The 24293-nt window shown below is 39.2% G+C and overlaps 1 protein-coding gene across 2 annotated transcripts in view; it reads right to left on the bottom strand.

Moving 5' to 3' along the window:
* The window catches only part of LOC145981332 (uncharacterized), a 276520-nt gene that overhangs the window by 60452 nt on the left and 191775 nt on the right, over positions 1-24293 (bottom strand). For both annotated transcript variants that reach the window (XM_083114541.1, XM_083114542.1), the window contains one exon: positions 5968-6027. In XM_083114541.1, the coding sequence (XP_082970667.1) occupies positions 5968-6027 (60 nt within the window). The remainder of the gene's footprint in view (positions 1-5967; positions 6028-24293) is intronic.

Here is a 24293-nt window from a genome sequence, read left to right as displayed (position 1 = left end):
TCCTTGACACTGGAGCAACCAAGGTGCAGTGATGTGCCGTAGACTATAAGTTTACGTCTACATGCGTTGTCTACACGGAATCTACGCGTAGATTACATTGGGTTGTAGTTTACATAGACTACGTAGACAATCTTAAGTGCATTAATATAAATTTTCAAGGGTTTCATGAAAAGGAAGTGACATTTTCAACTATATTGGTTCCTAACGAACTGAAAAGAATCCTATTTACAACAAAACTTCTCTTCTCTTCTATTATCAAAATAGTACGCAAGAAAAACAACAGATGGCAGTCGTGATGCAAGAGTGGTCTTTTCCCCATAAAACACTAGAATATTTCCTATATTATTTTTTTTTCCTAGGTGAGAAATAGTTCGAATTTGGAAGAAAGAGTATGAAAAGTTCTCCTCACACATCAGCAACTGATAAGCAGTATAATTTTGTTTTACTTCCACGGCGCCCTTTGCTAAGTTATCACCTCTCGCCATGTTGTTTACATAGATGACGTCCTCAAATACTCGCATGGTAAACACATAATTCATAGGCGCGCTCAGCCCCTGCAAAACCCTTAGTTCAGTCGGAAAAAAAAACCTCACTTCATCTCACGGTTTCATTGGATTGATAGGCAGTGGCGTACCCAAGGGTGGGTTGGTGGGGGTTAACCCCCCTTTGGCCCAATATTCCTTAAAAAAGAACGTCAAAGGTAGGAAAATATGACAAAATTTAGGCTGACTACCAAGAAAATGTATATGTATAATTTCGAAAATCCTGAGCACGCCACTGTTGATAGGTACTAAAGAGGGGCGTGTCCGGACCCATCGAAAATCACTTTATTACGTCCGGAAGGTGGGTGAAGGGGGGTCGTGCCCCCCACCTGGAAAATGAAAGTAATCAAAAAAATATGTGTTTCGCACATATAATTTCATTTTAGCCACAATCATATGTTAATTATTGCATGAACACCATAAATTCAAATTTAAAATTTTTTTTTTTTTACGGAACAACACTATTTTTGGGGAAAATGTGCCTTGTTTGCTCCCCATGGAAAAAAAAATTCTGCGGACGTCCATGCCGCAGATTCAATAGAACTACACATAATTTATTCATTTCCTATGTGTGACCAATTTATTCTGCGACCACATAGGAGTAACACAAACAGGTTGACGAATAAAATGCGTGAGTCTTAATTAACAGTAATTTGCTGGAGAGCGAAGTGTGAGAGTCCAATTACATAAGAAACAAACCCGCAGTAGATGCTGCCGCTGGGAACTTTCGTTGGCTTGAAAATATACTTTATTTTTTTAAAGATAATAATATTGTTTAACGGTAATAAGATTTCTCTACACTAAATTTTTAAGTGAGAGTATTAGGAGGGGCAACTTACCTTCTGTATTTTGTATTTTATGTATCTACGAATTTTTTTCTGAACTTTTTCAATTCGCTCTATGTATCGTGCCGTATCTGTATTCCATACCGTGGTTCTTTGTCATTATATTGATTGAGTTGGAGTTTTAAGTCCACTTTATGCACATTCAGGCTAATCGGGACTGGACCTATGGTTTAAAGTGGGATCCGAACCACGGACCCCTTGATTACAAGGCAACGACGCTACCGCGGCGCCATCGATGAGGCCCTACAGAATATTCCTGAATGCATCGTTAAGTAAATTATCAATGTCTTTAATGAAATAAAATTTCTTGGACGAGTATGGCCGTGTATTTTGCAAGGAACGGGGTTTTTAGTGCCTGGGAATGTTATATAATGACATTTCTTGATATTTAGCGTTATGTAATTTTTAGTTGTCCATTTTTCTCATTTTTTTATGCCATTTTCTTAATTGGAAGTTGTCTTCTGTAGTAATTAATTTCTTGTAAAATTTCAAGTCGTCAGCAAATAGTAATAATTTGCTACTGTTTTCAAGGCAGTCCGGTAAATTGTTAATAAGTAATTATGTTAAAAACGTTGTCTGTGATTAGACCCTTACCTTGTAGTATTCCTGACGTTCACTTATCTCAGTAGATGTATTACATGCAACAAAGGCTATTGTTTACGGTTCTGGAGATACAAAGGAAGCAGTTTCTCGGATAGATTGAAACACAATAATTTGCTTCAGAGTACAGTCACAGACACTTCTGCAACAACTCCACTGAGAGTCAATATCATTGTTACAACCCAGATGTCCACGACTGTACATATTGGTTAACCATATCGAATGCCTTACAAAAATCTGTATAAATCTCCAAACATGGGAGAGAAAGGACATTTATATTCAGAATTTTCTTTGTAGTGGTGTGATAATGAATAGAAGGGTTGAAAGGGGTTAAAATTACCATAAATAAGTACATTGTAAGAAATTGGGGCGATGTGTGAAGTTGGGTTAAGGGAATTTCTGGATAAATTGCCGAGATGTGTTTTGTTTTAATTGTTGGGGTTATACATTTTGTTTATTGTAATTACAAAGTTAAAACAGTAGTGGAATTTGTGAACTTTTGATGCTCCTGTAAGTGCATAGGAAAAATCATTCTCGAGGGCGTACTACCTGAACTGCAAAATTTCAGCCGCGGGTTGCAGGTTGAAGACCACCCTTTTAGAAGAATGGTTGAGTTATGAAACGGATCATTTGAGCGATGTAACAACCGCTTAGGTGCAGAAATGCCCCCGCGTTTCACGGAACACAAAGAGCCAAGTCGATGGGCACGAACTGGCACTCTCAAAAGGCAATATGAAAAGAAAATACGTGGAAGAAATCTCTTTGGTAAATTCTCCTAATAGAAGCCGACGTCCGCCTCAACGACAAAAGAAACCGGCTACCACAATGCACCTCGTAGCAAGTGAATGGTAACGCACGGGCAATCATAGGCAGAAAAAGCTACTTGGCAACACGGGTTCATTCAGAAGGCTTTCGGCCACCGAGGGTCGGAAGTCAACAGCACCTGACACTTCCAAGTGAGTCATTCGACTCCGGGGGCCAGCGAGGTGAACCTACCACCAGACAATCACATTCCAGAAGTTGAAAACATCCTTCCGGGGTGAGTTTGGTTTTCCTCAGTGAGTGAATAGCATGTCAAACACTGGATCTTTGTCAATTTGCAAGCGTTTGCAGGCACAGTGGTGCCACGTGTTGCACGGAGCAGTTTCATGTCAAAGCGAATCAGCAGCAGTGTTGCCACAATCTGGGGGAACGATTTTCCTTTTCAAGGAGTAAAATTTCACCTTTTCTCCCAATTTTAAACTACAGTAGTAGTAGTAAAAAACTAAAATAATGCTTTCTTTGGCACATTTTCAAAAACAATGCTTGTAGCCAACCTTCTTGCTACCGGACCAGATGTACCAGATTCGAACCCTGGTCAAGTATGAGTACAGTCGTATTGTTCTCATCACTCAAGATGGATATTAAGCTGATACCAAATATAACCTGACAAAAATTGAGTGTGATGTCTTGAAAACTGACTGACATCTTGGTATTTTTTATAGAATTTCCCTTCTCGCTTAAAATTCTGTGCAAAAAGGGAAATTTCCCTTCACGTGGCAACACTGATCAGCAGAGGTTGCAGCGGGGAAGCCAAAGAAAACAAAGAAACCTAGAAAAGAACAAGAAAACGACTGCATCAACCTATATTTCCTTGCCAAAAGGTGACAAAAAAGCAGAGAAGGCAGAGACCAGAAACCAAGAGACTTGGCAACTCTGAGAATACGAATCCAAGGTATCCCCAAAGGCACGCAACGTCAAGGACTCTAGTCAGGTGGAAGGGGAGGGCAGCTGGAAGAGAAGAAGAATGTTGGCTTTTTCTCTTCGGACCGGAAGTGGCAGCAAGAGGTCGTGCGGTATGTGGCCTCTATTAACAATATGCATCCTCTGCATACACACAGCCAACGTCCAAAAGCACGGGGTTTACCAAAATGGCATTTTGGTCACACAATGCTTGAAAGTTTTCAATGGAAGATGCATTGACTGGGAACCGAAAGGTTTTGCCACTCAATAGCTTTGTCTCTTTCAGTTAAAATCCCGTTGACATTATTGTTGGTAGACGAGACTTGGCAGAAATTGCCCACCTCTGTGGCGGAGTGGTTAGCACAGCGCGCTACGACGCCAGGGGTCGAGGGTTTAGAATCGCAGCCTGCGTATTTATTTATTTATTTGTGACGGAGATTAAGGATCATGCCTTTTCTTACACTCAACCAATTCAAAATTTCATAATATAGAACATATTCATAAATTGATTCATATATAAACATTGCAAATAACGATCACACATATACCTTTCATGTCAAACCAACAGCGGTAAAAATATGTAGAATTCAATGAAATACATAAAACATGTGTGTGTGTATATATATATATATATATATATATATATATATATATATATATATATATATATATATATATATACACATATATATACACATGTACACACACTCATACATAGGTTTATATACATAACAGGCCACTACAAAAAAAAATCACTCCATGAAACTTTCTCTTAATCTTATTTTGAAGATACCCATTGAAATTGATTTTCTCATTTCATGTGAAAGTGCATTCCAGTCTCTAACCACTGATACAGTAAAAGAGTTACTAAAAAATTCAGTTTTGTGAGTTTTAATTGTCAGAAGATTGGAATTTTGGCATCTTGTGTGTGATAACTCGGGGTTTCCTAAGGGAAGCAATCTGTCTGTGAGATATATAGGACTTCCTGTATAAAGTAACATATGTAGCAACACTAGTTTTCTGTACCTCAGTCTTTCTTTCATTTTAATCCAGCCTAATTTATTATTTATTTATTTATTATAATATTCTTTGTGACTACACTTCACCAATTTCATCATCGGTTTGGAGATAAGCCAAATATGGCAGAAAATCGATACAAAATAAACCAACTGAATCTCCACAAACTTTCACAGCATATACACACACATCATTGATTGACTGATTTGTTTTAACGCGTGATCCGGTTGAGATGTCAGAAAAGTAAACCTTGATACACAAGACTTTAAGGGCATGCAAGACAGTATCGTCCCGGCTTTCCCCCCGAGTCAGTGTTGCCAACGTAGCTCTCTTGAAGCCAGATCTGGCTCTTTCGTGCCTGTGAACTGGGGCGCCCGCCCCCGTGCCTCACTATGATGCCATCACTGGTTCCGCCCCACATAGACCAACTTTTGCCATGATTATACATTTTGCACGTGACGTGATATTGTTATATTGGCTGCGTCACCCCCATCCACTCTTATATCACCAGCTACTTTTTTATAGCGACGTGTTGATGTGAAATTGGCATAATATTGTTATCAGGGAATCCTTTATTTTCGATTTCGTACGACCATGAGATGGCGATGCCGCCGGATCTAGATGGTGAATACTAAGAATAAATTGTCATCAATTTAGAGTTAACGGTAATAGCAGCGCCCTTTGACAACTAACATTACTCTAGGAAGCACTTCGTAAATCAAGCTACTTGAAAATCAGTTTTAACTTCATTTAAGGTGAAACTTAGCTATTTTATGCGCACCAGGTTTGGCAACACTGCCAGGAGGCAAGGAGAAATGCATTGGGCATATGGGCATATTTGATTTGTTATTTTGGAAATATCAAACTTCCGACGGGCGTCGCAGCGTGACGTGCTAACCACTCAGCCACGAAGGCCGGCTCGTTCATAAATAATATATCAGAAAAAGAAGATGTCGCTGGCGTCAGTGAACAGGTTTAAAAAGAAACGAAAAGGATGTATTTGACTCAATGCAACCAGGCACTGGAGATTGGAGCTTGCGGAAATTTCCAATGTAAAACAAAAATGGGAAGTCCGATATGGGACCACCCAGAATACACAAGGGACGCGCGATTTAACCAAATGAGCACGAAGGCCTTCAAAACGGTTCTTACAACAATGCACGTGTGCAATTTCCTTGCGTAATAGATGTTTACTTCACGTTTAAGCACTTCGGGACTCTCGCCTCGTGGCACAAACTCACCCGTGTGGATCCTCTGATGCGCCTTCAGATGTGAGCTCTTCGTGTAGACTTTCGTGCAACCTGAAACAAAAGAAAAATATTACAATCGTTTAATCCTAAACATTGAATTCATATAATTTGACACGAAATTTGAAATGATAACAAGCCTTGCCAGAGACTGTTAAAAAACCCGCTTTGAGTCCTCACTGTTGAGCGTAATGCGCTACTGTCTGAGGTTCAAACCTTGGGTGTACCATTACGAGCGGCTAGGGACAGCATTAGCACCATAGCGACCTGCCTAACGTATCCACGTATACATATAATAGCTTAAATAGATATAATTTAAATTGCCTAACATATTTACATGCTTATTTCAGCTATTATATGCCTGTCCCTAGCCGCTCGTGTATCATTGTGTTTGTTTCATGTCATGCGTTTATTATTCTTCCTCATCGTAGCGATTACCCCAAAGGAAAAGCGACGCAAAACAGCCCAAAAGAGAAAGAAAGAAATGTCGGTATGTTGTGTAGTTTAACGGAACAATGCGCAATTCGAGGTTTGAAATACATACAATCTGATTGGCATAAACACGGCAGGATCTATCTTTCGTTTTCTCTCTTTCCTTCTTCAGGGTTCCTACACAAAATCATGCAATTCTTTCAAGGACATTTCCAGGACTTTTCAAGGATTTTCTACAATTGCTCTAGGACAAGTGTAGAAAGTAAGCATGGCAAAATACACATCATTACATATTTTCTTTTATTAAAAAAAAATGGTTCTAATTGTTTTTTTAATGCAGGCTCCCAACTCCCCTACACCTGCTAGTTTCCACACCTTTCATTTCTTAGTATAATGAAGGATATTTAATTTTTACAAAAATACAGAAAAAATAAAAAGGTAGAAAAAATAAACACAAGTATATATAAGTTTATAAAAAAATACCATCTTGTATTACAAATAAACAAGAATAATATCCTTGGAGAACTTGGAATATTTAGGATAGCAATCCCTTTTTTTAACCATTATTATTATCATCATATTTTCTACCTCTGAGCGATACAAAATAATACAAAAGCGCGGGGCATTATACTTCAATCACAAAAATAAAACTTATCACAAAACTATGACATGACTACAGTAGACAGCAAAGTGGCATAAGTAAATAAACCACTGTCATGACTGGCCTGTTTTAAATGAAAACTTATTGTAATTCATACAAATAAAATGGGGCAAAGGAATTTCCAGGACAATCTCCAAAATTCCAGGTACAGCTTGGCAAAATGTGAAATTTCATAACATTTCCATGCCTGGAAGGAATATTTAAAAATTACAGGTTTTCCAGGACGCGTAGGAACCCTGTTCTTTCTCTTTCTCTCTCTCTCTGCATCTTTCTTCTCTCTCTTCCTGCTCTTTTCTTCTTCTTTCTTCCTTTTCTCTCCTTTCAGCATGAAGAAAGAGAGAGAGAGAAAAAGAAGGAAAGAAAGGCAGAAAACACAGAGAGAGAGAGGGAGAAAAAGAGAGAGAGAGAGGGAGAGAGGAAAGAAAGAAGGAAAGTAAGTAGAAAAAAGGAGGTAGAGAGACTTTCCTTCTTTCTTTCTTCCCCCCTCTCTCTCTCTAGAGAGAGAGAGAGAGAGAGAGAGAGAGAGAAGAGAGAGAGGAGGGAGAGGGAGGCAGAGAGAAAAAGAAATAAAAGAGAGAGTGAGAGAGATAGAGAGAGGAGGGAAGTCACACAGCCACACTTAAGAAATAATATTTCCATAAAGTGACGAAGGTTTAAGACTTAACAACACACTGTAATAGGCAATAGAAAAGAAAATTGTTGGTTTCATTTCTCAGTGCAAGTATACGTCACCACGTGTGACCTTCGCAAATTGATTCCTGTGCATGTAAAAGCCTGTTGTAGATGGGCAACACATGTTGCCCACAGAAACGCGAGGATATTCTTACCCTCTGTCCAGGGAAACTATGGAGCAAGCGAACGAAAACAAGTCCTTTGCGCAAGTAGAGACTCGACCTATGATCGCGTGAGAGGGAAGGCGAGCAATGATCTGCTCCGCCAACTCGCTTTCTCCCCTTTTCTACCGATATGCGCGACCTTGCTACACAAATTCTCGAGACTCTCTAGCCTTCTAACACCCGATGGCTGCAGCCACACGCGTGGGCACCGGGGGGGGGGGGGGGGGCAGGAGCCCTAATCGTGGACATCCTCATATTTTTTTCAACGGAGGGATAAGCAAGGTATTTTTCCATGGGGTATTTGCCCCCTCAAAAAAACACCTCTTGAATTTCAAATTATCGCATTAATGTAAATTACTATGACTGAAATCAAATTATACGTGTGAAACACGTATATACTTTTAGCTTGATATTCGATTTCTAAGGAGGGTGTGGCCATCCTTACTCCCTTCCAGACGTTCATACACCTACATTATTACACTTTCCCCTAGAAATTTAGTGTAGAGGAATCTTATCGCTGTTATTAAACGATATTATACTCTTAAATAAAATTAAAGTTCAAAGCAACTACGGGGAAAGGGGGTGCAGTGACGCAACCCCCAAAGGGGGCAATGAGCATTGCCCCTTCCCAAACCTTGGATGAAAATCAATTCTAGGGGGCAAACATTGAGGTAGCAGAAAGCAAGACTAGTAGAATCTAAGAGTTGCATGACAAAAGGATACTCAAGATGGAATTAGTTTTCACGTCATTCTTGCATTATTTCTTCCAGACGGCCAAGAGCACCTGCAGAGTGACGCAAAGGGAAATTGGCCCCTCGATATCAAATTTTACACAAATAAAAATACATTTCGTAAAATGTTCTTGCTCGCTTCGCTCGCAGTTTCTGCCTTTCGTACAGCGTTGTCAAGTTCAGAGCTGTAGCTAGGGGGCGGCTAGACGTCCAACGATCTAAATGAAGAAAATTGTAAAAGGGATTGCCATGGGGCCCCATGAATTTTTTGTGCCTTGTTAAATCAATATTGTTTTCAGTTTGCAAAAATTTGGATCTAAAAATTTTCTTGCTCGCTTCGCTGGCAATTTTGTTATTTTCTGTAATACATTGTAAATTACTAGACAGAGATGTTGTAACTACTAAGTACTTCAGACTCTTTCTGCTAAACAGTTTTGTCTTAAATGCATGAACACAACTGTTTGGAGAAAAAGAAGCGCGGCACATTTCAGAGACAATTTATTTATTCGTTATGGTGCCTCTATGTTGCTGCATTATATATATATATACCCATCAATACAATGAAACTAAAACAGTGAGATAAAATGAGGTTTTCCTTTCCCGACTGAACTTTCATGAAGACTTTTGCCCCCCCCTAATCAGAGGGTCTGCGCACGCCTATAGCTACAGCAACACAAGACTTCCATCTGTCCCTGTCCTGAGCAAGATCAATCCAATCTATTCCATCCTTGCCGATTTCCACAACGTTATCCCTCCATCTTCGTCTTAGTTTTCTTACAGGTCTCTTACCATCACGTTTCCCAACAAGAATCCTGTAAACTCCTCTTTCCTCCTCCATTCGTGCCACATGGCCTGCCCACTTAAGTCTTCTTGATTTAATTATTCTAATAATATCCCGTTGTGTATTTCTAGATCTAGGTCCTAGACCTGCATTCATACGACGTGCAATGATATCCCCTTCAGGGGTGCCCCCCCAAAGGCCTATGACGCACTCCCCCCAAAAGTTAGAACATTCCTCTCGCCCCTTCATGCCAAATTATTTAGTAAAATTATTTTGGTTGGACAACATTTGCGGAAGAATATAATACAGACATCTTTAAGCAATATATATTTACTTTAGATACTTTAGTCTCACTTTCATGCTTGCTAACATAAAACGTACAAAACTGCTCAGCCTCACTGTCATTGTTAGTGTACTAAGCTTGTAGTAATGAGAAGATTTCCAAACCGAGTGGAAAGAGGTGTAAAGAGGAGGTGTCTCATTTCAACCCCATCACCACGATCACCCACACGTAGGTAGACAAAACTGTACATAATAACCATAACTAAAAATCAATTACAAGTCAATCAAACGAAACGACCCCCCCCCCATTTTTCTGTGAAGATATAACAGGGTGTCTAGCAAAAGCCCCGAGTAAAATTCCCTGACTTTTCCCCGTTGACAAGAAATTTTCCCTGACTACCCTGTAAGACGAATGTATTCACATGTGATTAGCTAAAATGATGCTTACCTCAAGCTTCAATTATCAAAGTTCCGGGATTACATAGTTGCACTCATTCACTCTAGGCTATCATCAATACACAATTCTTCACTATTTACAAATAAGCAGTCTGTCTAAACATATTTACATTATGTACACCTTTCTCACTTCTTAAGTTTCTGAACTTCTTCAGCAAGGACTTCAGCCTCCTTCCTGTTTCTTCAAGTAAGCTGGCCCTTTTTGCTTTCAGCTCCTTCACTTTCTTGTCATTCTCCCTCCTCCTGGCTGCCCCAGTCCTCACTGCACCCAGCTGTTTCCTCTTTTCTTCCATTGCATCCTTGTATAGCCCATGTGCATTTCTGGCTGATAAGAATAAGCGGTTTTGTTATTTCTAAATTTTGTATGCCACCAATTGAACAAATGTGGTCATACATAGATCTCAATGATACGAGTAGATCCTCAATCATATTATCAGTTCCACACTCTGCGTTAACAGAAAACCCACGCTCAACGTTTGCATTACCGTGGGATAATGTGCAAACAAGCTTTAAGACTTCCAATAAATTTGTTGCATCATTTGCTGCAACATTTTGCTCTGTTGGGATTTACAGAGCTGTCCTGTCATGACTCTATGAGCGTCCCACAATCGGCAGAAGTGGGGTACGGTTGGTGGACTACAATGTGATCCTCTCAGCTAGATCCGAGGGATCCGCTGACCAACGACAGGTGCGGTCCTCCATTCATATTGGGGGTTAGGCGTAGAGCTGACAACTCTGCACTGTAAAAAGACATGTCAAGAAACAGCAACATGAGGCCATGGATGTTCCCAAGGTAAAGTAAGGATAAGATCTTTAGGAATAAGGATATTCAATTAGGCACCTGGAATGTTCTGAGCCTTTACCGGCCTGGGGCATTTCAGTGTACAGTTAATGAGATGGTTAAGTATAAATTAGATATAGTAGCTGTCCAGGAAGTTAGGTGGCCAGGAGGAAGCCCAAGACGAAGATGGAGGGACAACGTTGAGATAGACCTATAGGAAATCGGTAGGGATGGAAAAGAGTATATAGATCTTGCTCAAGATAGGGACAGATGGAAGACCTGTGTTGCTGCAGCCATGAACCTTCGGGTTTAAGAAGGCTAGAGTTAGTTAATGGTGGAAAACTGTGCGCACCCCCTGGTACCCTTCACTCTTTGAAAAACACACACACTAAAAACAATTACAAGCACCATATTTCTTGACACTTCAGTCCCGGTTTCTCAAAATAATTTCCTTTAACTATAGTACAGATTGTGCAAGAGCAAGAAATCATTGTTGCTTTTGTTCAAACCCTAACTTCCGACGGCCAGGAACAACGAGAGGGTTTTCTGAACACGTAATGCAAAATTAACAGTTGGGACTTTTTTACCTCCTCAAAGCATCAACTGCTGGAACCTCAACCTCCAATCTAGGGACGTTAACAAAAAAGTAATTGCCCCAGAAGATCGGTGAAAAAGGTAGAAAATACAAACGCTAAGAGAACATAAATCACTTAGTTTTTAGTTAAGTGCCGAATTTGCTCCACCTCTGGGATGTTAAGCGCCATAAACTCTCCTCACTTACCATTGGGAGATGGGTTTCTCGAGGAAAGGATTCGGGCACAAAAACTAGTCGCGGCCACTTCGGACAGGAAGAGCAAAGGCTGCTAATTTCATTTGTTCTAGAACGCCGAGTGAGCTGGCGGTGGTACTGCGAGCATGGAGTTAGGTCCGCTTTAGACGAAATTTTTGCTAGCATAAATGTGCTACCTCTATTTGGTGCAAGGTGCATAAATCTTAATCTTAAACCTCAGCTAGCATATCATCAGGGTAGGGTTCTTTGTAGAAACGAAACCAGACGGGATGCTTTCCAATGGAGACGTTTAAATGAATATATTATTTAAACACATGATACAAGGAATCAGAATATTTCCATGATAAGTTACGTTCTTCTATAATTCTTATTTACAGTTAATTTTCATTTCAATATGCTTTTTATTATTTCTTTTGTTGATTTGTATATTCTATTCTTCTCTCTGGACTTCCTTCTCAATGGACGATCTGGACTTCCTTCTCAATATGGAGGATCTGGACTGCCTTCTTAATGGATGTTCTGGATCTTGACTTCCTTCTTAATGGACGTTCTGGATCTGGACTTCCTTCGTAATGGACGTTCTGGATCTGAACTTCCTTCGTAATGGACGTTCTGGATCTGGACTTCCTTCTATTTCAGCTTTTTCCCCTTAAGCTTTGAGAAATATACTAATCTCCTCCCTCGCGGCTGCGATTGGAACGCGCCAACACTAACTGGGTACAACAGAGTGTATACTTGGTGCCAAACAACTGACACGCGCATCCAAGTAGGTTGCTACGGTTGAAACGCGCAACCAAAAGTGCTGTGGGGCGTCGACTAGAACGCGCCGCCACTGATGTAAACAAAATTTCCGCTATGGGAATGGTAAATCAATCAGACAGAAGCAAGATCTGTTCAAAGACACAACTTTGTAGCAGTGCTTTGACTTCTTTAGTTTTCTGATCAATTTATATATGATCACTAGTTTGATTTATCACGTATATATATTAATTTATTTCTTTTATATTTATTCTTTATCTTCTTATAGTAGATTTGATTGTTTTCATCCTTCCCATTCGTTTTATTCTTATTTATATAGTTATTCGCATATATTATTTTAATTCTTCATCTTGCACGTCTGGTGTTGCCATCTCTATTCCGCTTTTGCAAACTATTTACATTATTTGGTCCTATAGGGTACGTAACAAATGCTACGTAAATGCTTCCAAAAATCTTATAGCGGATAGTATAGTATTTCATTTGCGATTACAAAGTACAGGGTGTCTCAAAAGTAATAGCGCAAACTGACACAGGTGAAACTACACGATAATAGAAGCAAAAAAGTCTCAGTAAACATGGGTCTGTAACGAGCCGTTTTCGAGATAATCGCGAATGTGTGATTACAAGCCGCCACTGACTTCAGTGTTCGTAAACGTCGTCCTAGTTGGTACAATGCTAATAATGTGTGCGAATGTGTGGGTACAAGCCGTCACTGACTTCAGTGTTTGTAAACGTCGTCCTAGTTGGTACAATACCAATAATACAGTATGAAAATTCAGGAGATCTGATTGCTTTTATTGAACATTCTACTTACTTTAACAAGGAATACGCCACCTCTCGGAAATGTTCTGTTTTGTAAACAAAGAACAAACCTCGGACCGCGCAAGGTGTAAAGCACTCTGTGTTTACAACATTCGCACACATTATTAGCATTTTACCAACTAGGACGACGTTTACAAACAATGAAGTCAGTGGCGGCTTGTAATCACATATCCGCGATTATCTCGAAAACGGCTCGTTTGCAGACCCATGCTTACTGAGATTTTTTTGCTTCTATTATCATGTACTTTCACCTGCGTCAGTTTGTGCTTTACTTATGAGACACACTGTATAATATATACAGCATGAAAAGCACGTTGAGTTACACCATCTATGCTGAGTGCACGGTGTTTACATTTGAAACAACTAAAATATTCTTCCATACGTGTACAGTAAATGTTGTAAAGTATGTATTTAAGCTGCGCCATTGTTTTGTATCTAATAACGTTTTATACGAAACGTTATTCCTCTCGGTTGAATATTTATCGGCTTTTAAAAATATGAAGTGATGCATTGCTTACATCTCACTCGGCCGCCATTACTTCTGCACTCGTGCCCTAGAGGTCGCTTCTTATTGGTTACGCTACGAAAAATGATTCGGGCCGAGCCTATCCTTGAGAAATGCAAGATTTTTTACTTTACATGGTATAAATGATAACTTCAAACTTAAGCTTTTTTTCTTTTTAGAGGACAACACTATTACGGGGGGGAATATGTGCCTTGTCCTCATCCCCCGCTGGAAAAGAATACATTGCTTGTCCTCCCTGTAAAAGGTCCTACTGATGTCTATGTATCTGCATACGTACTCGTAAGCGGCACATCTGTATCTCGGTAAAACACACGAACTTTCAACATCTTTTTAAGATTTTATTCAAGTTTCTTATCGACTGGGCTAGCGCTGACAATTGTCTTCTGGTTTCAAAGAGTCTTTAAAACGAAAAATGTCCGAACTGTCAACGATATACGAGCGCATGAGTTGAATTTAAAGGCGACATCTTACAGCTTTCATTGACGGCAATTTACTTTCCGTTCAGAGAATATGAACGTGTTACGAGTTCATTTCGTGTCACGAAAATTCTCTTGTTGACGTGTAGGAAGATTCTACGTGCAAGGGGGAAACTGCCTGTTCGTGGCAGTTGCTGTGGTTCAAGCATCTGTACTTATTTGCCATTGTGTGGCATCCATATTGAAGGGGAAACAAAACCTTTGAACTAATACGTCAATGCATGAACATGTGGTAACTCTATTGTAAGAACTTTCATTCCTACCCTTGACCCTCTGTACTGGAGAAAGCGAAATATCTTGCATGGTTTATGAACGTTTTCAGTTGACTTAAGCTCTCGGAAATGTGTTGTGAAGTAAAGTTACCTCAGCGTGTTACTTTACTGTGAAGCAGAACAGCCCGAAGGCCTCGCGCAAGTGAATATAGCACCCAAAACGACTTTCCACAACATAAGCTATAATGAATATAGCACCCACAACGACTTTCCACAACAGAAGCTATAATTTTACGTTGTTAGGTTAGGTTTGGTATTGATCATTGCTTTCGACATGTTCTTTCGCTATTTTAATGTGCATACAAACAGTTTTTACTAACAAAAAGAGGAGAAATCACTCCGAAATAGGGATCAAATATCTGTTATTTCTGCTTTCCTAACGCTGGAACCACTTTTATATTACGTAGAACATTGAAGTCTGTCGATTTAAAAAAAATCGACGTAATTCTCGAGGGAGTACAGTGGGTCAATGGCCCCTTTTCATTGATTATAATTACGAATAATTATTCGTAAAAAGACATAAACAATGCACTGTGCAGTTCTGGCCATAGAGGCAAGCCAAAAATCTAGTAATTTTTATAAACTCGATAGTAATTTCTCAACAATTATCAATCCTATGGTTCTTCAAGTTTTGTTTTCATGCGTAAAACTTTTGTGAACACGGTCGTTGAGGCGCTGGAGTAGTGTTAAAGAAAATGGCGACTTTCGCCACATTGAACATTTGCAGCCATTCAGAGAAACTTGAAGTGTTACTGATCGATACACAACAAATATCATTGTTGTATTCCATATAATTTAGTCGAAATAAATTCTTAAAGTTGTTCAATCTATTATGATACACCCTGTACGTACATGGAAATATTAAGAGGGTTTTTACATGAGAACATGTTTTTTTTTCTCTCGTACAATTTATATTCGGTCCAAGGTGCGTATTGTTTCATTTCAATTCTTAACTTGCAAGTTCCATGGACGGTATTTAAATTGATCCGGAAAAAAAAGTTCCTGGACCGAACGAATGGAAATTCTTCTAGCACAATTTAAATTCGGTCCAAGTTGCGTATTGTCTCATTTCAATACCGAACTTGGTGGACCGTATTTAAATCGATCCGGAAGAAATGTTCCGGGACCGAATTGAAATAGTTTTATGATAAAAAAAGGTAATTTACGGTACAAAGCTCATTTAAGCTTGCTAATTTTCTCTCCGGGACAGAAATTTAATTTGTTTACAATCCCAGACCTTTAAGAAGCCTGTTATAAATTGACTGAATATAAATAAGCACTTCTGAAAGTGGGAAAGACTGATCTAGGTAGCTTGACTTGTTCAGTTAGTGGGGAAGTTTACAGCAGGAAGTTTTGTTGGAAAACCTGGTGGTAAGAGACCTGTAGGAAGGCCAAGACGAAGATGGAGGGATAACGTTGACATGGACCTAAAGGAAAAGATTGGATTGATGTTGCCCAGGATAGGGACAGATGGAAGGCTTGTGTTGCTGCAGCCATAAATCTTCGGGTTTAAGAAGGCTAGAGAGTTAGTTAGTTGACTTGTTCACTTTAACATCAAAGATGGGGATGAATGATATGTTCATGAATAGGGCTCGGATAATTATGCATTTTGCATATTGCATATGCAAATGCATATTTAAGGATTTTTAACAAAAATGCATATTTCATATGCAGGTGCATATTTCTATGAAAATAAGTTGATGATGTGTATATTTTTGTACCCACAACCAACACCAAGCATATACTGTATTTATTTTTCTTCTCCTCGCTTCTCTTCTCTTCTCGTTATCTTTTCTCTGTCTTTCTTCTTTCAACAACTTCAAAAATGCATCGAAAGTATAGAAGACGTTAAAGAGGTCCTATCCCAGGTTGAAGATTCTGTGTATGTACAGAAATTGGATGCAGTATTGAAAAAGAACAGTGGGTTTGCAACAACAGTGAAAGTTTGCAAAATTCTGCATACAAATGGACAACGTGTGGATAATCTGGAACTTGATGTGTCTCACTTTGTTATCCTAAAATACAATCCACTTGTATCTTGCGAAGTGGAACGTGTGATTTCTGAATATAAGACTATTCTGGCTGAAAACAAAAGGCTTCAAGTTCGAAAATTTAAGACATCATGTTGTTATCAAATGTAATCATGATCTTGATCTGTAAAGTATTGTGTTTCATTTAACGCAGAACCATATTAATAGAAAAAAAATCTGTGTAGCGAATGAGCATTCAGAATAATGCATATTCATTGCCTGGCATGTAATCTTTCATAGTTTGTAATATACAGCATTTATAAATTAAACGGGTTTTTAAAGTGCATATTTAAGTTCATATTTTACACTTTTTAGTGCATATTTTGCATTTTTTTAGTGCATAACTATCTGAGCCCTATTCATGAACAACCATAATGCTAACCGCTACAGTACGAATGTGCGTCAGAAAGTTACTGAATACACGTTATCCAAAGACAAGTCACGTGGTAGTCCTTGGCCCTCAAAACATTGTCACACCATAGACTTGAAATATAAGGCTGTAAAGGAAGCATACGCAATGCAGGATATACATATAGCGGACATTGACCTTCGACAACTGCGAGAGAGAAATCTTGTGATAAATGCAAGCAGACACCTATGAAATTGGCAATATAATAAATCCTACGTGGAACAACATTATTAAAGACTAGTTATCAACTTAACGACGCCATTAAGTGCTCGCGACACGAAAACGCTTTTCGATAACGGTGATTGTAAAATGTCGGGATGGGAATTTCACTTGGCGGGGTATTCGCAATATTGGGGGCAAACGCTCCAATCACACGTCCCATAAGCACTAAACACAAATATATCTGGTATTAAAATTAATAATATTCATAAAGGATACATGGTTTATTATTTAATCACAGTGTACGCATCATTTACTCTTTGTTAGGTTGCAATCGAGTTTACATTCATTGGTGGCACGTGTGAAAAAATATAACCACAACTTTCTCGAGTTACTACAAGCTAATGAACTATTGATGCAGCCTTGAAGAGAAGTTCGGAAGAATAGAACAAACTCCATAATGAAATTTTCCTTTTTCAGAGGACCCTGAAGCCCCTTCTAAGGAACAGATTTCGGTGAAACTTGGTATAGAAGCTATATTGACTATGGCGAAGCGAATTCTGACGAAAAAAAGGTTCAAATTTTCACCACCAGGTGGAAACTAAAGGCGGTCAGGGGCTCTCTCTCTTTTCTTTCTTTCTTTCTCCTTCCCTTCTCTTCTATGAGAGAGAAGAGAAAGCCGTGATCATGACGAGAGAGAGAGAGAGAGAGAGAGAGAGAGAGAGTAGAAGAAGAAGGGGAGAGAAGAAGGAGAAGGAGAGACGTCTTTATCTCCTCTCTCTCTCAGAATAGAAGGAAGAAAAAGAAAGAGAGAGAGAGAGAGAGAAATAGATTTTGATTTGATTTAGTTTATTTTACTTCGCGTTTTGTGCCTCTTGGCTAATTTGCGAAGATGGGGATAAGTGATGAAATTGATGAATGGACATCACAAACAACCAAGCCCGACCGGGATTCGAACTCGGGACCCTTGATAGAAATAGAGAGAGAGGGGGAGGGCTTCTAGATATATATATAGAGAGAGAGAGAGAGAGCTGGAGGAAGGGGGAGAAGAGTATTTTCTCTTTCGAGGAGAGAGAGAGAGAGAGAGAGAGAGAGAGGGAGAGAGAGAGAGAGAGAGAGAGTCCTTTCTTTCACTCTTTCCCTTTCTCTCTCCTTTCCCTCTTTTTCTCTACTTCTATAGCAATGGTCGCACGTTTCCCGGGATGTTGTTCACTGTCCTCGGCGCCACATTTCCACCTGGTGGTGAAAATTTGAACCTTTTTTCCCGTCAGCATTCGCTTTCCCATGGTCTACATAGCCTTTATACCAAGTTTCACTGCAACCCGCTAGGGCTTTGAGCTCCGATACATGCTCATAAGAATATTCAGTGACGGATCTTCTCCTTGCGATTTATGGACGAAGTCAACACGTGCCAAGTTGCGAGAAGCTTCATCATGCATCGATTAGAGACAAAGACAAGTTTCCGGCATGATTATAACTGTTTCCCAAGTGCAAAATCTCATCAAAGGCACGCTTATGCGAACCGCAGCTCATTATTTCGTTAACACCAGCGACTTAGTGCAAGACTAATTGGACATCATTAACTAACGTACATAAAGCAACTGAATAAATGGGTGAAATAGCCCCTGTCGCTATCCAACATTATGCGATACGCTCCCCACACACAGAAAACTAAATGCATCATATCGATTAATGCACTAAAGTGTGTTTTGTAGCTTCTTCAAAGAATTAGATTCACATTTGATGTATTTTGGTGCATTTTTGTATGTGATGAAAGAAACACCAAAGTGCATCATTTGATTCAAGTGAGGTTTTTGTTCAGTCGAGATGCACTTCAATGCATTAGTTGATGTTCCTTGATGCACCCTCCTGCATCTTTATGGATGATGAACCTAAACGATTGGTCTGAGCTAATGACTTTATGTAGCTCAGACGAAAAGTTTAAGTGCATCATCAAAAAGATGCATTTTGGTGAATCAAAACGCACCAGCTGATGCATTAAAGTGCATCTCGACTGAAAGAAATCCTCACTTGAATGAAATGATGCACTTTGGTGTTCCTTTCACGACATACAAAAATGCACCAAAATGCATCAAATGTGAATCTGATTCTTTGAAGAAGCTACAAAACACAAAGTTGGCCGCGGTGGATCAGTCGGTAACAAGTCTGACTACCATGCTCAAGGTCCCGGGTTCGATCCCCGGCCGGTTCAAATCCGGGAACTTTTCTAACGATGGAAGCGGCCCCGGCGCCCACCCAGCGTCGAATAACATGGATACCTGGGGGAAACCCGGGGGGCTAAAGGCGGTCAGGGGCGTGATGCTGATCACATCATCACACTCACGACCGGATCAAGAAAGTGTGAGACGTTACCCCCACACCCCCTATACGCCTTCATGGCGTGGTGCTATGCACAGGGGAGCACTTTACTTTTTGTTTTTTACAAAACACACTTTAGTGCATCAATCGATGCATTCTGGTGCATCAATCGATATGATGCATTTAGTTCTCTGAGTGCAGAACCTGGTGTAACCATATTCTGAAGAATAAGATTTTTTGTTGATACTGCAATTAAACTTTTTTTTTTAAAAAAAAAACAAAAACAAACTTCTACTGGTTCCGAAAGAACACATTGCAAATTCTGATTGGTTTAGAACTAATTCTCTTACAGAGGTCATTGAGGACCTTGGCGAGTATCACTTTTGCTGCTGTAGATCTCATACGAGAAATATAAAAGCATGGACAAATGCACAAAGATTACATTCACATATCGTTAAAATAGAAGTACAATCAGACGATTTTAATTTTCCTGTGATATGGACAGGGGAGTTCGTGAGGTGGTCACCCCCCCCCCCCCTTTTGACCCAGTATTCTGGAAGAAAAGAACGTCAAATAGAGGAAAGGATGACAAAATGAGGACTGAATACTAACCAAAGTATACGTAACCCCCTTTTGAAAATCCTGGACGCGCCAATCGCAGTGGTGTATCCAACTGGACGGAGTCCCCCCTCCCCGCCAACCCCATTTTCACAGGAACGTTCGAATGCTTCTCAATGGTATTCTTCCATAGCGTTGTTGCAAATGGAGACAACAACCTTCTCCCTTGGCCACCCGGTTCGCCGGATCTTACACCATGTGACTGCATTCTTTGGGAGGTTGTTAAAAGCAACATTTATGTATCACCATTGCCCATGTCCATCTATCAACTTCGTGATCGGGTAACGCATTGCAGACCATTATATTAGGGAAGGGTGGGGTAAATGAGACAGGCCGGGCAAGTGCATCCATCCTAGCTAAATTGTAGACCATGATAGAAAATGACTCCGCGAGAAGCTAGTTGGTGTCATGGAAGCTGGAAAGACTGTGTGCGAAGAAGTTGTACGCTCACTTGAAAAGTGACGATTTTATAGGTATTTATTTACGGTGTTATCTTTATAAGGATTATGGTGTATACAGAAGTCTACATTCCATTTTGTCAATACATTTTAACACTTGTAATATATTTATTGCATAATATATCTCTTTATGAACCTCGTACTGGCATCCGGTGAATGTAGCATTATTAGACAGGCGTCAAGTAAATAAGTAAATAAAACATGTGGGAGGGTGGGGTAAGAGCGTCCACCTAGAATCTTAAGACAGTTGCACTTGTTCCAAGTTTGATTGATTCACTGGTAGGTTATTTTTGGTTACGTTACTACAGTTATAATTTAATTTTAACAACAATGCCCCCATGTGTATTGAGCAGTATGCGTGCTCAATTTTTCGTTTTGGGTAATGCCCACTCAGTCCTTTTGCCAGTTAATTTTGCTGTCTGTCGAACTCTCCAGCACATTCCATTAATCTGGACACACGATTTAAGTGATTTAGAACGTTTGTCTGGTGAAAGTTATTTGCCAAGTTTTATTGTTCAATTTCTGTATCTGGCTGGTCTCATTTGCCCCCACCCGGTGGGGTAAGTGCGTCCACATGCAGACTTGATTTATTTCAATTTTTTAACAGAGAACACAGAAAAAACTGGTCTGTTTGGAATTACCAAAAAAGTTTGGTTGAGCTGTTTGGTTATGCTTTTTGTTTCCGACAACCAAATGTTGCTTGTAATTACTAAATAATTTTGTTTGAGAATACCAAAAAATTTGGTCAGACGAAATATGGTACTCGTAAACAAAATGATACATATGTAAGTAAAGGGAAACAAAACGTTTGGTTAAATTTACTATATGTACGTGAGCGTGCTTCCGAATTTGAAATAACGATTGTCCAGTTTCGTCGATTGTAGTATGAAAATCCTTTGTCGAAAATTGAAACTCATGTATATACATAATTACTCGAAGCGAGTCTTTATGTTGCTGTGTAACCTAATATTCTGAAAAAAAGCTCAGAATATACTTACTTTATACTGAGTTTCCTACATCGGCCGCTAGATGGTTCTGTTAAATGTGTAGAAGAAACATAAGTTTTTGTACAACAAATAATGGTACGTTTGATTGTAATCATAGTGAAAAATTGTGCTTTCACACTCTTCGAAAGATATGTGAACATCAAAGCCACAAATTAAAGAAGAAAATGTACTGCAGTGAATAAAAGTGAATCTCCCATGAGCAACCTTTTTGATTCTGGATATATAAGTAGAAGCTAAGTCTGGCGCAGAAAAACAAACACGCTCCAAAAACGGTTAGTTCACGTGTACTTTCCATTCTGAATGTGTATCAGATCAGTTAGTTTCCACGCTAGCTAAAATTAGCCAAATATAAGTAGCTAGGAATAAGTTTGTTTCTTCTCAAATAAATAATGTGACCTTTCTTTTCTTAAGGGGGTCTCACTTGCCCCACTCTCCCCTACATGATACGCTTAGTCTGGGACGAGTTTGACTATCCTTTAAATGTGTGTCGTGTGACCAAGGGAGGACAGCTTGAAGGATTATCATTATCGTATAAGAAACTTGGACAGTTGCCGCTGCTGACGTTGTATGTTGTGCCCGTGTAAGGTGAGAGATTTTTTTAAATACGTTTTTGAAACCGCACCATTCTTTTATGTACACCCTGTATATTGAAGAGAGAGAAAGAGCCGAAATTGCCGAACATTTAAACTTGTCAGACTTTTTTTTGCTTACATAGGCCTATGACTATAAAGTATATAATAAATACATACAATAAATAAGAATATACAAAATCTAGTTTACCAAAGTTTATCCACACGCACCCAAAATTTCCTCAACCCCCCTCTCCTAAATTTTTACAAAGGCTCAGTTTATGGTCTGACAGGAAATTTACTCTTACACTCCATTAAGTTTCGACTTACAAGCCCAAACGGAAAATTCTGCATAAACCCCTGCGAATATTATTGCATACAATTATAAAGCAAGTCTCTTGAGTTCAGCCCATCCAATATTTTTCAAAAGTTGGCACCACTGATGTTCAATCCAATATTTTTCAAAAGTTGGCACCACTAATGTTATTAGTAATACTAATGTTAATCAGGACAAGACGCACAAGGAAAGAAACGGGCCGTGTGTTGCACATAAGACCAAAAGTCCTTCTGCGGATTAGATCGCATTGCACGCAAGCCCATTGATCGAGAATTGCCTCTCCACGCATTCTCATTCATTCTCCTACTCCCGTTAAAGAAACAAAAATAAATCGAGCACACCGAAAAAATAAAGTAGCCAGAAGGTAAATTCATGGGCAAATCAGTGTTGTCACAATCTGAGGGCACAATTTCCCTTTCCAAGGGACAAAATTTCCCTTTTTGGACTATTTTTTCCCTTCACATAAACAAATATAATAATAATTATTATTATTAGCAGTGGTAGTAGTAGTAGCAGCAGCAGCAGTAGTAGTAAAATTTCCGTTGGTCCATGTTCTTATGAATAAAACATGTTACACAAATTTTTCACATACATGTCAGCTTCATCGCTTTCTTGAAGATGTCCCAGGTCATGGACAGGAATCCATTAAATAGTTAATTCTCATCGTTACAATTATCCGAAGGTACAGAAAAGCGACGTACAGTAAAGATAAGAGAATTATAAATAGATACAGGCTTATATTCAAGAAAGCAGAAATAGGAAGGAACAGAAAAAAATGAAAATGTGAATATGAAACAAAGTTAACAAACTGTAATAATTAAAATTTCCCTGAAATTGTGATATTTTTCATCAAAATTCCCTTTTCCTTTTTGGCTAAAATTTCGGTCCGAATTTCCCTGCAAAAGGGAAATTTCCCTTCATGTGGCAACACTGGGGCAAATGAAAAGCTGCCGTACGCCGAAGAACAACTCTCTTTCGGAAAACCTTTTACTTTTGCATTGGTTCGCCTGGAGTGTCCAGGAGTGAGTCCTCATTGCTATTCCGCTCTAACGGTTCCCAAAATAGCCATGACTCACGATACGCTAAGGTAATCTTCTTTCCTCTCGCTTTGTTTTGCTATCATTCGCTTTTTGTCTTCGCTTAGTTTTATTTTACTCTACGTTACTAAATTCATCATCATTCTTCTAAGTCTAGACAGGTATTTATCCTTACCATGTATGATTCTGGTTCAAGGTTCTAAAATCCAACGAGTGACTATTTGGCATTTCTAGTTGTTTAAGGTATTTTATTTCAGTTGTACCTTACGCTGCCAAGCATTTAACTTGTTCATATGACAAGTGCTCTCATCATTAATGAGGATGAATGATGGTTAGCTACATCACCCCTTGGGAATGGCAGGTTCGATCCTATCATTCCGTAGAATGATACTATTCTTTGAATTCCTCCTAGAACATTCCGCGAATATTCGTGTGGTTTGCTCTCGATTTTGTCTAGATATTATCAATAGTTTAATAAGTTTACATAGCAACGAAATTAGTCTTCCTGTGCGTAAAGTGGGCTTAAAAAAAGAAACTCCACAACTATCTAAGGTTGACATCGGCTATACCTATGCGATATTTCGATATAGAGTCGATATTGTAAAATATCGATATCGGCTTCGATATTTCCGTTACTTGATATATACCGAAAAATCGATATAGTATATCTATCTAGAACTTTGGCTCTGTCCGAAAGGTACAGAGTACATACTTGAAGTATGGTCTTAACGGAAGTGACGTCGTTCGAAAACGTCAAGTTCACGAGGAACCG

The sequence above is a fragment of the Lepisma saccharinum genome, chromosome 29, assembly GCF_977018435.1.
Source record: "Lepisma saccharinum chromosome 29, izLepSacc3.1, whole genome shotgun sequence".
In the NCBI taxonomy this organism is placed as follows: domain Eukaryota; kingdom Metazoa; phylum Arthropoda; class Insecta; order Zygentoma; family Lepismatidae; genus Lepisma; species Lepisma saccharinum.
The sequence above is the reverse complement of the archived record's forward strand: the minus strand, read 5'-3'. Positions and strand labels throughout refer to the sequence as shown.